Genomic DNA, 14,712 nt, shown 5'->3' with positions numbered 1-14,712 from the left:
GAGGAAGTATTTGTTTTGTTAACTCTCATGCCAGCTAAGTTAAAGGACTGCAATTCTGAGGGGAAAAAACCCCAAACCTGACATCTATTTCTGAAAACCCAGTTTTTGTATTATAATTATACATACTGTTTTTGCCCCCTAAAGAAAATCAGGTTGGTGTTTGAACCCTATGATGACTAGCACTCCTAAGGCTTTACGACGCCATGCAGGAGCTGATTACAGCTCAGTGGGAAACTCCAGATGCTAGCCTTAGGGTAGCTAGAGCTGTGGCATGCCTCTGTCTGGTTTCCCAGGAGGAATTAGATAAGTTGAAGTTGCCCAAGGTGGGTGCCCTGGTAGCAGCTGTCACTAAGAAGATAACTCTCCCAGTTAACGGTTGGATAGCTCTGAAGGATGTCCAAGATCGGAAGTTGGATGCACCTCTTGGATTCAGCTGTTGGGGAAGGGGGGCATAGAGGGGCTGGGGTGTGCAGATGGGGGATATGATGTGGTGGTGGGAGGGGGTTGAGGGTGCAGTCTGGCCCCTGCTTCCTCTAGTGATGTCTCCTCTTCCTCCTCCCCCAGACATCATCTCCTTCTCCCCCCCCAAGGGGCTGGCCCTGCGGCGGCAGCAGGTCTAGGGCATGCTGCAGCTGCTGGCTGAGCTACAACATGGGAAATATAGACATTGGTTAGTCATGCTGTCCATCAACTGCACTATTGACCCTAACGTATTGTATTTTGGGGGCAAGCCTTAGTATATGGAGGTTAGGGATGAACCTTTGCCGATTTGTTATATTTTGCCACCTGCTGTTTACAGGAACCCTATTTAGCGTGTTCAGGTATGGCAACAGCTCATTCAGCTGCTCCCTTTCTCCAGGACGTGGGCCTGTTTGTGCTACACCTATCCCAGGCGTATTTTACCATATTAGAGAACCTTATTGAACAATTGAACACCTTCTACTTTTTAGCACCATAGATGGATACCTGGCTCTGAGTGGCTGCCACAGAGATGAGTGAGATATGGAGAGGGAGCCAGTGGTATGTGCATTTGACACTGCAGTGTTACCTGCTTCTGCCTCCAGCTGCTACCAACCCCCCCCCCCCCCCCCTGGGAGGTAGTCCTGCTTGTGCTCAGGTACCGGCTTCTTTTCCTCAGCTCATCCATCTGTATAGAGACAAGGGGTAGGAAGGGAGAGGGATGTTGACTGGTTATATACAAGAGATGTTTCACAATGCTATCTAGCTATTCACATTGGGGATTGGCATTACTGTGTTGCATGACCCCTGCTGCCTCCACCTCCATATGCCACATTGTAGACTGCCATGCTAATGTCTGTATATTTGCCACATGATATGGGGAAGAGGTTGCTGTGGTGGCTTCTGTGATCTTATTTCTAGATCAGGACATATATGGAAACGGCAATCTTATCCTGTGACATGAATATGCTGCCCTCCTAATGGGTCATTACAGATGCTTGAGACATCATGCTATATAGCAGATGAGGTAGCCTAGTGGTTAAAACAGTTGACTTATCATTCATTGACTTATCATGTTGAGCCATTTACTTCACCCTTCATTGCCGCAGATACAGAAGTGGCATGCAAACAGTGGTTTCTTGTACTGAGGTAGCTGACTGATGTAATCGGGAACCTTATTGTGTTTACACTTGCCCCTCTAGGGAAAGAGGCTTGCTGGTTAGGTGCCAATGGGTTTTTGCCAGGCCCTTCTATATTTCCTATAGCTGCTCCTCTGGTGCCCCAGGATGTTGAGCAGCTTGCGGGGCCTGTGCAGGATTAGCCTGGCCAGCAGGAGGGTATTTTCTGAAAAAATTTGGTTGCCTTCCTGTAGTGTCCCCATTTGCATGACATCATCACGCATTATGCTGAATTTTTGCACAAAATATCGGCATGGAAAGTTATTCATGCCAATAGATGGCGTGTGGTTTTTGGTGTGGAAATTGGCACTATGTGCGATTTTTTTATGTGCGATTTTTTTAAAGTGCGTTCAACTCTGTGTGTCCTTTATATAATCACACTTAGCACTCTGGTTTCTCTTCAGATCGAATAAATCTTTTGCCTTTTTAAATCAGTGCCTTGTATAGAATTGTGTCCAACGTATCTAGTAAAATTCCAAGGACTGTTTTTTTTTTTTTTTTTTTCTGGCTGAGAAAAAAAAATGTCGTACTGCAACTCAAAGATAACTGGGAATAAATTAACAAGAGAAAATAATTTTTTTGGAGGGAGCATTGTTTTAAATCACTATACACCATTTTTGAATAATGGTCATACAAGTGTTTAATAGTTTGATTTATTTCTGAACCAATACAAGAAAGAAAGTATCATCTGTATATGAAAGCAATTAATACCTTAAACAGCTTCCCTAAAGCGGTCATATATAAATTAAACGTAGGAGATGGCGGGATTTCCTTAGAAGACTTCCAAATGAGACTGCGTGCCATTTTTGTAGACTTAATACCTTCTGTTAAATAGAAAATCTTTTAAACCAGTCACCTCAGTTAGTTGATTATCATTCACAATGTTAATATAAAGATATGGACTACTCCTAAGGTTTCAGCTTCATTAAAGTCTTGTTTTCCCGCACATCACAAAAAATATCTATGTGGCTTACAATACTAAAATACATAAGAAATAGAGGAAATGAAATTCAGAAAAGTTTGTAACAAAGGAGGTGGGGTAGGTCTAAACTGGTTGACAGGCTCAGTCTCAGGGTAGTGTAAGGCATTATCAAAGAGGTAGTTTTTAAGATCTGCCTGGTTATCAATAGAAATCAAACAAAATAAAACATGGAAAAGAAAATAAGATGATACCTTTTTTATTGGACATAACTTAATACATTTCTTGATTAGCTTTCGAAGGTTGCCCTTCTTCCTCAGATTGGAAATAAGCAAATGTGCTAGCTGACAGTGTATATAAGTGAAAACATTCAAGCATTACTATGACAGTCTGACAGGGTGGGAGGAAAGGGGGTGGGTAGGAAGTATGCATGGGGACATCAAAGCATATCATTGATATTCTAACAGGATGGGTGTGGATAGGTGAGGGGAGGGTGATCAACAGAGACATACAGCTTTATGGTTTATAATGGGCTAGGAACCCCAGATCCTTGTTAAGCCCTTTCTGTTGGGTGTTAAAATATTCAATCATTCTGACTTCAAAGGTCTTACGTTCTTGTATGGTTTTAAAGTTACCTTTCAGGATTCTCACTGTGAAGTCACTGGTACAGTGTCCTGGTCCTGTAAAATGTTGACCAACAGGCGTGGGAACCCTGCTGGCACCAGTATTGTTCATATGATGTCTATGTAAATTGAATCTTGTTAGAATATCAATGATATGCTTTGATGTCCCCATGCATACTTCCTACCCACCCCCTCCTCCCACCCTGTCAGACTGTCATAGTAATGCTTGAATGTTTTCACTTATATACACTGTCAGCTAGCACATTTGCTTATTTCCGATCTGAGGAAGAAGGGCAACCTTCGAAAGCTAATCAAGAAATGTATTAAGTTATGTCCAATAAAAAAGGTATCATCTTATTTTCTCTTCCATGTTTTATTTTGTTTGATTTCTATTGATAACCTTAAGAGTGGACTAACACGGCTACCACACTCCTCTACTTAAGATCTGCCTTAAATTTAATTAGGGAGGTCTGTGACCTAAGAAAAAGGGGTAATGCGTTCCATAGGGGGAGGGACTCCTAACCATCAGTTTCAGGTGTACAATTCTGCAAGGACTACACAAATATTTCTCTTAGCTCCAAGGTCAATGCTCATCAAATTGCACTTTAGAGACAATGGTGTTCCGCTCTAAAAGCCTATCTTGCTAGATACCATCTGCAAGCAGTTATGTGCTCTTCCCTTTATATTTTACAATGTGGCATTAGTTGGGCTGTGCTTGGCAAAGGATAGACCAGCACTAGTTGTTCTTTTAGCTAACATCTCTCACAATCAACTATGCAGACTGCGCGAAAGACAGTATGAAAACACAGCAGACCTAAACTTGGTAGTCACCCACTTGCTCACCTGTAATAGATGTCTTCTGTAGACAGCAGGATTGATAAAGAGGTAGGTGGCATTCTGTGACTCCTTCTTTTGAGCTTTGGGAACTGAGGAGCTAAGATTACTGTTGTATGCGGGTGGGATTTCATATGCTCAGAACACTTTTTTTTTTTTTTTTTAAACACTAGCTCTGGGAGAGCAGTTCCATCTCAGCGTCATCAAATGATGTTACCCACTTGTGTGCCTTATCAATCTGCTGTCTATGTAGAACATATGTTACAGGTAAGCAACGTTACTTTATATAAGTGTTCGATAATCACTTGTGCATCCATTGCAACCTCTTTCAGTTTTCTTTGTTAAAATAAATGTTGATGCCTGTACACAAAATGCCTCAGTTGACTTACAACCAAAAATACATTATCCAAAACTAAGACAATAAAACCCAGCCACTTACATCAAACTGTTCCTTCAGGTTTTTTTTTTTTTTTAAGTTTGGGAATCTGTTTCAAACTGAAATATATTACAGGGGATGTTTTTATTTTCAGAATCCACCTCGTCGGGGACGAAGGACTGGTCACCTTAATATGAACCATTATGCCAACAAGAAAAGTGCTGCTGAGAGTATGCTGGACATTGCACTGCTGATGGCGAACGCATCACAGCTGAAAGCAGTGATTGAGCAGGGCCCTTCCTTCTCATTCTACATTCCTCTGATTGTCCTCATCTCCATGTCACTCGTTCTGCAGATTATAGTAGGAATTCTCTTAATCTTCATTGGTTGGTATTTTTACTTTAATATACTAAATGTTCTTCTGAATTCAATTTCTAGTTTTTGAGACATCTGCATTTCCTGTTGATTCTTGTTTTTTATCACGTTAGCCTCTGTTAATGCATTCTATAGGCAGTGGAATGGGGGCATTGGTGATTAAGAGCTTGGAGGAGGCAAGGCATGGATTGGTTTGTTATCCCTCTTAGCAAAAGAGAGGCTTCACTTTACTACTTGTGGCAATAATCACAAATGGTTCTAAATACTGCAGATAAGTGTAGCCTCTAAGAAGAAATCTGAGTTTGAGTAGTGTTACATTATTTTGCTTCTGTACAATGCTGTATTGATTACCACAGCTTTATAGAATGGATAAGAACATAAGTGTTGCCATACTGGGTCAGACCAAAGCTCCATTAAGCCCAGCATCCTGTTTCCAACAGTGGCCAATCCAGGTTACAAGTACCTGGCAAGATCTCAAAACAGTACAATACATTTTATGCTGCGTATCCTAGAAATAAGCAGTGGATTTCCCCCATGTCCGTCTTAATAATGGCTTAAGGACTTTTCTTTTAGGAAGCTATCCAAAAATTTAAGCCCCGCTAAGCTAACCGCTTTTATTACATTCTCTGGCAACAAATTCCAGAGTTTAATTACACGTTGAGTGCAGGCTGATTTTAAAATGATAGTTTTACATGACTTATGACAAAACACTAAGGAAGTGTGAATCTAAAGAATTGAATTTTTGAAGATGAGTATTATAAAGTAGCATTACAATGGGAGGAAAATGAGCTAACAGTTGAAAGCAGATAAAAACCAAAATTCACCTACCATCTCAGCTAGGTTTGAAATCAAGACTATGGGGCAGATATTTAGCCTATGGCAGTTAGTGTGTAAAATGCCAGCTGTCACAGGCTTAAAAAAAAAAAAAAAAAAGAGAGAACAGATATTCAGGGTTGGTATCCAGATATTGGTTGGTGCTGGATATCTGGGAATCAGTGCCGACTGGCAGTGCTATCTAGTTAGCTGAATATTCCATTGGCTGGTAATTATCCAGTTAGTAGGTACTGCCTAATCAGATAAGTGCCTTTGAATATTGATTGGTATAAGGTTAATTCCTGTTATCTTTGGTCAGAAACTAGAATGGAGGGTTTTTGTAGGTAGTGTAATACCTTTACTGATCTGCATCACTCTGAAAAATAGCCAAATTAGCCATTGGGAATTATGGTTTGGATTTAGATTTATAAGAACACCTACCCAAAATTACTGCCCCAGGTGTTCTACAATACACAATCAGTAAGAATCTTATGGTACCAAACATTTGTCATATATAATCATGAAAACATGTGGCATCTCTGAATGGAACTTGGTTCCTGTATGTTTTTATGTATGTTTATAGCCAGTATTGAGGACTCTTTTTATGGTGCAGCAGCATGTGCTGCAAAAGAATTCCCCATGTCTCATGAAATGCTACAGCAAACTAGGGGCTAGGACAAGGCTTGAATAATGTGGACTAAGTCTCTCTTCCCAGGCTAATTCACAAAGGAGGAAGGAAACAATGGTATAATGCCTCAGACTGCTTCTTTGTTGCCTGCAGCTGAAGTGTTGCTTTGACTTGTTCCCCCCATGGTTAAAAGCATAGGTTTATAGCCCTGGGCAGCAGAGAGGTAGGAGTCTGAGGCTTTCAAGCATAGTTAGAGGTTGGGGTGGGGAAAGTAGACTGGTGGAGAAATAGAATCATCATAGCAGATCAGCATAAGGGAAGGGGTTTAACATGTGCCTGAGGGATTGAAAGGTGTTTGAGGAGGGGATATGGGGTGAGGGAATGAGGGAATCATAGGGTATGTGAGATGGTAAAGATTTCAGAAGGGTGTAGGGTGGGTGTATAAGTATGAGCAAGGTGATTGTTTTTTTTTTTTGGGGGGGGGGATGGGATTGGCATCAACAGGGGGGGTTTGAGAGCTCTCTTCTCTTTTTGATCCAGATATCTTCCTTCCATATCCTGGAACCTCCTTTTTCCTATTCACTCTTCCTGACCCGCACATCCTTTCCATATCTTAATCCTCTGCCACTTGACCCCTCCCTGGAGATCCCTTATCTCTCTTCCCTCTCATCCCCGGATTCTCTTCAGTATCCATGTTTTTTGTTGTCCCTTTTGTTCCAGAGAGCAAAACTAAAATAGTTAATCTGGACATAGATGAAATGCCAGGAACCAACTTTTTTTTACAAAGTATGGTTTTGTATTATTTAATATACAGATATGCCACAATTCTTTGCCACACATTTTTCTAACTTTTGATGTAGGAAACTGGGGGTCGTGCATGTAACTGCCAGTTCTGATAAATATTCTGTGTGTGTAATATATTTATAAAATATTCCAATAAAATCCTCTCATAGCAATACATATGTCCACTGCTGAGTAAGTCTCGCACTTTTCTTCAAGCATGTAGGGTTTTTTTTTTTTTTTTTGGGAGGGGGGGGGCGGGGTTAGCTGTTGACAATGCCTTAGCTCCATGTTCTACTGATGACTCTTTCACCAGCTACTGAAGAAAGCAATTACTTAGCTTTGAAAAAATGTGCTTTTTTTCATTCATTTGTCTAGACTTGAAGGGCTGTACTGAGCCTTCAAAGAATTTATACATGTTCATCACAAAGGGAGTATTGTATCATTCTTACTGTTGCTTCATATTTGCTGTATACTGCCTTGGGTGAATTTATTCAAAAAGGCAGTAAATAAATCCTAATAAATTCACAGTTTCCACCGAAGTTGGGTTTTATTTATTTATGTATGCATTTATATCCCACATTTTCCAATGCATCATTGTTTCAATGTGGCTTATACTGGAATTGAATGAGTTACATTTTGTGTTGCTTACTTGATAGAACCTTCTGTTAGACTTCCTATCTATGCATGGTGGACTGAGGTAATGATTGGCGTGTTGCAGGTGTGGCTATCTAATTGTGGTTTGCCATCGTAGAAGAACTTAACGAAGAAGGCTTTTAGGTATTTGCAGAAGATCAAATAGTTGTTTATGGGAAGTGTGTTCCAGCTCTTTGTGCTGTATAAATCCGTCTTCGTTTCAGGTTTCCCATATATCTCTGGTCTTGACGATTGGTGTAGTGGAGGATGAGGTAGTTTCTCGTTTCTGGTTTTATGTTAGTGGTAGGTTGATGAGAACATAAGCATAAGAACACAAGCGCTGCCATACTGGGACAGACCGAAGGTCCATCAAGCCCATTACCCTGTTTCCAACAGTGGCCATTCCAGGTTGCAAGATCCCAAAACAGTACAAAACATTTATGGTGCTTATCCTAGATATAAACCAGTGGATTTTCCCCAAAGTCCATCTGAATAATGGCTTATGGACTTTTCTTTTAGGAAGTTATCCAAACCTTTTTAAAATCCCGCAAAGCTAACTGCTTTTACCACATTCTCTGGCAACGAATTCCACAGTTTAATTACACGATGAGTGAAGAAATATTTTCTGTGATTTGTTTTAAATTCACTACTTTGTAGCTTCATTGCATGTTCCCTAGTTCTAGTATTTTTGGAAAGAGTAAACAAGCGATTCACGTCTACCCGTTCCTCTCCATTCATTATTTTATAAACTTCTATCATTTCTCCAAGCTGAAGAGCTCTAGCTGCTCTAGCATTTCCTCATAGGGAAGTCTTCGCATCCCCTTTATCATTTTCATTGCCCTTCCCTGTATCTTTTCTAATTCCACTGTATCTTTTTTAAGATGAGGTGACCAGAATTACATATAGTATTCAAGGTGCGGTTGCACCAAGGAGTGATACAAAGGCATTATAACATCTTCTTTTTTGTTTTCCATTCCTTTCCTAATAATACCTAACATTCTATTTGCTTTCTTAGCCGCTGCGGCACATTGAGCAGAGGGTTTCAATGTATCAACAACAATGACACCTAGATCCCTTTCCTGGTTGGTGACTCATAATGTGGAACACTGCATCATGTAGCTATAGTTTGGGTTCCACTTTCCCACTTGCATCAGTTTGCACTGGCTCACGTTAAATGTCATCTGCCATTTGGATGCCCAGTCTCGTAAGGTCCTCTTGTAATTGTTCACAATCCTCTTTCGATTTAACAACTTTTAATAAATTTGTGTTAGCAAATTTAATTACCTCACTAGTTACTCCCATCTCTAGATCATTTATAAATGTTAAAAGCAGCAGTCCCAGCACAAACCCCTGTGGAACCCCACTATCTACTTTTCTCCATTGAGAATACTGACCATTTAACCCTACTCTCTCTTTTAATCAGTTTTTCCAATACGTTACTTCACACTGTTCCAGGACATGTAAGGGGTAGTCATGTCCATCAACCAGCAGGTGGAGATAGATAATACAGAACTGAACACCACTACATAGCCCTGTGCTAGCAGCCCAGTTCCTCAGTATCTTCTGTCTCCAGCAGGTGGATGGACAAATTACCTCTCTTTCTGGCTCTGAGACTTTGGCTCGTCGTCCAGTTGATCAGCTGGATCCCAGCTGAGTGCAGTGGTTTGAGTTAGAGCAGACATACCTGGTGGTGCTGGGTCCCTGTTGTGTTTCCTGCCTGGGATCTTCTGTGCTTCCCGTCTTTACTCTTCTCTGTGTGAGATGCCTGATCAGCAACTTGGAAAAAAAAAATTAAAATTAGTAAATAAGGACGACTCTGGGCAGCTGTGGCTTTAAGCTTAGGTGGCACAGAGTGTGCGCAGGCTGGCAGGGTCTGGCCACGGCCCTGAGTACCTTTTCCAAATTTATGGTTGTGGTACCTGCCTTTCTGCGGAAGCAGGGGATTCATGTTTACCCTTACCTGGGCATCGTCTTACCACTTCCATGGTGGTCCACATGCTGCAGTCCTTGGGGTAGGTGATCAATTTAGACAAGAGCAAGCTGATTCTGTCAATACAGCTGGAGTATTTGGGTGTCCTCTTCGATACCCACAAGTTCAGGTATTCTTGACAGAGGGTCGGCATGTGAAGCTGATGCACCAGGTTCAGTCACTCCTGTTGCTTCCCTGGCCGCAGGCCTAGAATTATGTGCAGGTCCTCAGTTCCATGACAACGGCCATGGAAGTGGTGCCTTGGGCGAGGGCGCACATGTGTCTGCTGCATTTCAGAAGACTACAGCATCTGACTTCCCTGGACGTTGGCAGCCAGACGGAGCATGAGGTGGTGGCTATGTTCCTGGTTGTTGCTACAAGGAAATACAAACTCTACAAGCCTAAAAAATAAGATGGGAGAGTTGAGTATGTAGCACTAAATGAAGAGGTAGATATATAATAGGCATCTTGGAAACCTGGTGGAAGGAGGACAATCAATGGAACTCTATGTTGTTGGGGAAAATTATATCGCAATGACAGTGGATCAAATTGGAGGGGAGGTTGTGCTATATGTTAGAGGGAATCGAGTCAAACAAAATAAACCTTCTCCATGAAACAGTGGATTCCTTACAGATAGAAATTCCATGTACTGGTAGGGCTGTACTACTGTCCGTGAGGACAGAATGAACAAAGATGTACAGAAATAAGGAAAGCTGGCAAATTGGGCAACAGTATAATATTACTGACTGGATAAATGTTACATCAGAGAGCGCTATGGAGGTAAAATTCCTAGACATAATAAATGACTGCTTCTTGGAGCAACTGGTCTAGGAACCAACAAGAGGGGGAGCTATTTTAGATCTAGTCCTTGGTGGAATGCGGTGCATAGTATGAGAGGTAAGGGCGTTGGGTCTGCTGGGAAATGGTGATTATAACATGATCAAATTTGAGCTGATATCTAGAGAGAAGTCACTAAGGAAATCTAATGTAGGGTTAGGACTTTAAATCGGGCATGGACATTTATTAAAAATACCATCTTGGAAGCCCAGACCAGATGTATTTACATGAAATTGCTGATCTGCTGTTAGTGATCTGTAACCTGTCGTTAAAATAATCTGTAGCACATGAAGACTGGAGGGTGGCCAATGTAACGCTAATTTTTAAAAAGGGTTCAGGGGTGATGAGAAATTGCAGACCGGTAAGCCTGACTTCAGTGCCGGGCAAAATAGTAGAAACTATTATAAAGAATAAAATTACAAAACACATAGACAAACTTAGCTTAATGAGAGAGAATGAATTCAGCGAAGGGATGTCTTGCCTCATTGCTTTATTTCTTTGAAGATGTGAATAAACATGGATAAAGGTCAGCCTGTTGATGTAGTGTATTTAGATTTTTCGAAAGCATTTGACAAAGTTCCTCATGACAGACTTCTGAGAAAATTAGTCATGGGATAGGAGGCAATGTTCGGTTGTGGATTAGGAATTGGTTATTGGAAAGAAAACAGAGAGTAGGATTAAATGGCCATTTTTCTCAAGGGAGGAGGGTGAATAATGGAGTGCAGCAGGGATCTGTACTGGGACCAGTACTACTTAACATATTTATAAATGATCAGGAAATTGGAATGAAAAGTGAATTGATTAAATTTGCATATGACACAAACTATTCAAAGTTGTTAAAACACATGTGGACGGCCGATCCAAGATGGCAACGGTGTAGGAAGCGTCAACGGACACGCTTTTGAGGCTGATCGAACCTCGCTGAAGCGAGCACCTTACCCCGTCCTTGTGATGGGGAAAAGGCGAGGCAAAGTTCGGGAGGCTTCCCTTGCCCCAGGCGGAATGCTCCAGCTCAAACAGACGACTTTGGATCGCTTTGGAGCAGTGCCCGCTCCCACGATGGTCTCTACTCCTTCTGCTCGAGTCAGCGCTTTGCCGCTGAACGTGCGGCACCCCCTCAACCCGGAAGGGAATCTCTCTTGGTGAGCCCTGACGCCATGGACCGAAGTGGGATACTGCGCGTTCAGGGAGGGAGCCTACCGGAGAGAAGAACTGGAGCTGACAGCCTAAGAGCTTCGGCAGTGCCATCAACTCATGCAGTTTTACCTAAAACTGTGAGTATTCTGGAGCAGGCTGTGAAAGCCCCCCAACCGGAGGTTTTGTTGGGAGAGATAGAAAAACCAGCCGTAGTGACCCTAGAGTCACTTTGGGACTTGACATTTAACACTCAAACTGCTTTACAAACTTTAATATTTCAAAATATAGAGACAATTAAAGCACTGTCTGAGACTGCATTGAACCAACTACAAGTTAATGTTTCTCAAGCCTCTGAAGTCAAAGGATTGACTGAAAGAACTGAAAAATTTGAACTTTTTGAACAGGCTTCAATTAAGGAGAGAAACTTTACTCTTAGACGTTTGGAATACCTGGAAAATCAATCTAAAAGACTGTCTCTTCATTTTTTAAGTTTTCCTAGATCACCTTTGATTTCTCCAGTCCAAATGCTTAAAAAATATTTAGTTGAGATTCTAGGAATGCAGGAGACATCATTGCCCCCTATTACTAGAGCTTTTTACCTTCAATTAGGTGTTAAATCATCTGAAAATGTACCTTTACAGGGGGCAATGAATCTAACTGAATTCCTGGAAACATCTCTTGAAGTAATTACACAGAGAACTACTTTGCTCGCAACGTTTGCGTTAGAAATGGATAGAGATGCAGTACTTAAACTATCTCTAAGGCATTTAGATTCTGAGTTTTTGGGTTCAAAGATAAGAGTTTTTCCGGATCTTTCCAGGGAGACGCAGAGATTCCTACTGCTGCGGTCTAGAACAGTAGCAGTGGGGGCGGAATTTCTTCTGTGGTTTCCCTGTATTTGTAGAGTTAAATTTCAATCAAAACTATACCAATTCTTTGACACAAAGCAACTAGAAGAATTTCTGAGTAGCAAAGAAGAGGTTAGTGTACAAGTTTAATCCCATATGTACTACTGTATAGCAGGCTAGAGTTAACCACTTGGGAAAGACGCTTCTTTAGTTATATTGATAAATGACTGTTTAATATAAGCAGGATTATTTCATTTTCCTTATCTTGGATCATTTACTTGGTGTAATATTGTGGACGATAGTAAAAGGGAACTTAGATATTAGTTGCTATACTTATATGTGAAGAAATTTTCTTTTTGTGTATTAACACTCATATAATTCATTATGTTTGTTAAAAACTATAAATAAAGATTTAAAAACAAACAAACACATGTGGACTGTGAAATTACAGGCAATCCTTAGGAAATTGGGAAGACTGGGCATCCAAATGGCAGATGAAATTTAATGTGGACAAATGCAAAGTGATACACGTTGGGAAGAATAATACAAGCCATAATTACCTGATGCTAGGTTCCACTTTGGGAGTCAGCACCCAAGAAAAGATCTAGGTGTCATTGTAGACAATATGCTTAAATCTTCTGCCTAGTGTGTGGCAGTAGCCAAAGAAAGCAACAAGGATGGTAAATAAGACCAAGACTATTATAATGGACAAGAGAAGGAAAAAGAGGAGGAGGCATAGCAATAATCTATAAATCTCAATTCACAATCACAACAGCAGAATCTATTCTTCCTCAACTTGAAATAGCCTCAGTCAGAATCAACCACCCCAACCTACGTGATCACCTAAACCTAATCCTATTTTACAGACCCCTGGGCAATTGGCAAGATTCACAAACACACTTTATGGATTTCATATCGAACACTTGCGTTCCACCCAGAACCTTCTCATAGCAGGAGACATCAATCTTCACCTTGAAGATGCTAACTCAAGCAATGTACGTGAATGCAAGGACTTCCTCCAATTATGGGAGCTCCACTGGCCAAACATGCAACCCACCCATAACAAAGGACACACACTAGATATCATTACCCACAAATACTCATCAGAACCAAATCTCACACTAATAGATACAAAAAGGACAGCCACGCCATGGTCTGATCACTACAGAGCAAACCTTTTCCTCCACTGGAGAACAAAAAAGGCGCAACAAACCTATTCTACGAGAGGCAAAATAGACCCACTAATATTCTGGCAACAATTCTACACCGACGAATGGACAACACCTACAGACTCACCCCAATTTCTCCAAGAATGGGACAACAGATGCAGAACAGTACTAGACAACATAGCACCACTTCAAACCAGAACCTCATATGGAAAAAAACTCAATACCATGGTTTAACAAAGAATTGAAAGAACTAAAAACACAGGTCAGAAGATTAGAAAGAGCATGGACCAAGAAAAAAGACGAACAAACACTCAATGACTGGAGGAGTGGCCTAGTGGTTAGGGTGGTGGACTTTGGTCCTGGGGAACTGAGTTCGATTCCTGGCACAGGCTGCTCCTTGTGACTCTGGGCAAGTCACTTAACCCTCCATTGCCCCATGTAAGCCACATTGAGCCTGCCATGAGTGGGAAAGCGCGGGGTACAAATGTAACAAAAAAAAAAAAAAAAAAGAAACTACTACAAAGAAAATGCAAATACACTATCAGACAAACTAAAAGAATGTATTATAAAACCAAAATAGAACCAAACTACAAGGACACACACAAACTCTTCTCACTCGTAAACAAGCTACTAAATACTACACCGGTTACCTCTAATAATATAGACACCCCATCCGCAACCAATCTTGCGAACTACTTCAATGAAAAAATTATAAAACTCTGACTCATGATACTTACCAACATAACTGAGTACACAAACATCCTTGAATGTCTAGACCCAAAACCTGGGGAATACCCAGCAAACTGATCATGGACCAACTTTGACACGCTCTCGTCAGATGAAATCTCACAATGGCTTGGAAAATACGCCGTCGCAATGCAAATTAGACATTTGCCCTACTAACCTAATAAGATCTGCCCCCAAACAATTCAAAACAGACCTCACGAATCACGTAAACCACAGGCTTCAAAATGGTCTCTTTCCCATGGATAAAGGAAACATCTTACTTACTCCGCTGCCTAAAGATGCTAAGAAAAGCACAATGGACCTAACCAATTATCGCCCAGTAGCATCTATTCCGCTCATAACCAAACTCATGGAGTGACGAAACAACTCACTGAATACCTAAAC

The 14,712-nt window shown here is 41.1% G+C and overlaps 1 protein-coding gene across 1 annotated transcript in view; it reads left to right on the top strand.

The window, feature by feature from the left end:
- NINJ1 (ninjurin 1) overlaps nt 1–14,712 on the top strand; it is a 53,311-nt gene that overhangs the window by 20,200 nt on the left and 18,399 nt on the right. The window contains exon 2 of the mRNA XM_030205976.1: nt 4,544–4,775. Within this exon, the coding sequence (XP_030061836.1) occupies nt 4,544–4,775 (232 nt within the window). The remainder of the gene's footprint in view (nt 1–4,543; nt 4,776–14,712) is intronic.

Source organism: Microcaecilia unicolor, chromosome 6, assembly GCF_901765095.1.
Source record: "Microcaecilia unicolor chromosome 6, aMicUni1.1, whole genome shotgun sequence".
NCBI classification, from domain to species: domain Eukaryota; kingdom Metazoa; phylum Chordata; class Amphibia; order Gymnophiona; family Siphonopidae; genus Microcaecilia; species Microcaecilia unicolor.
The sequence above is the reverse complement of the archived record's forward strand: the minus strand, read 5'-3'. Positions and strand labels throughout refer to the sequence as shown.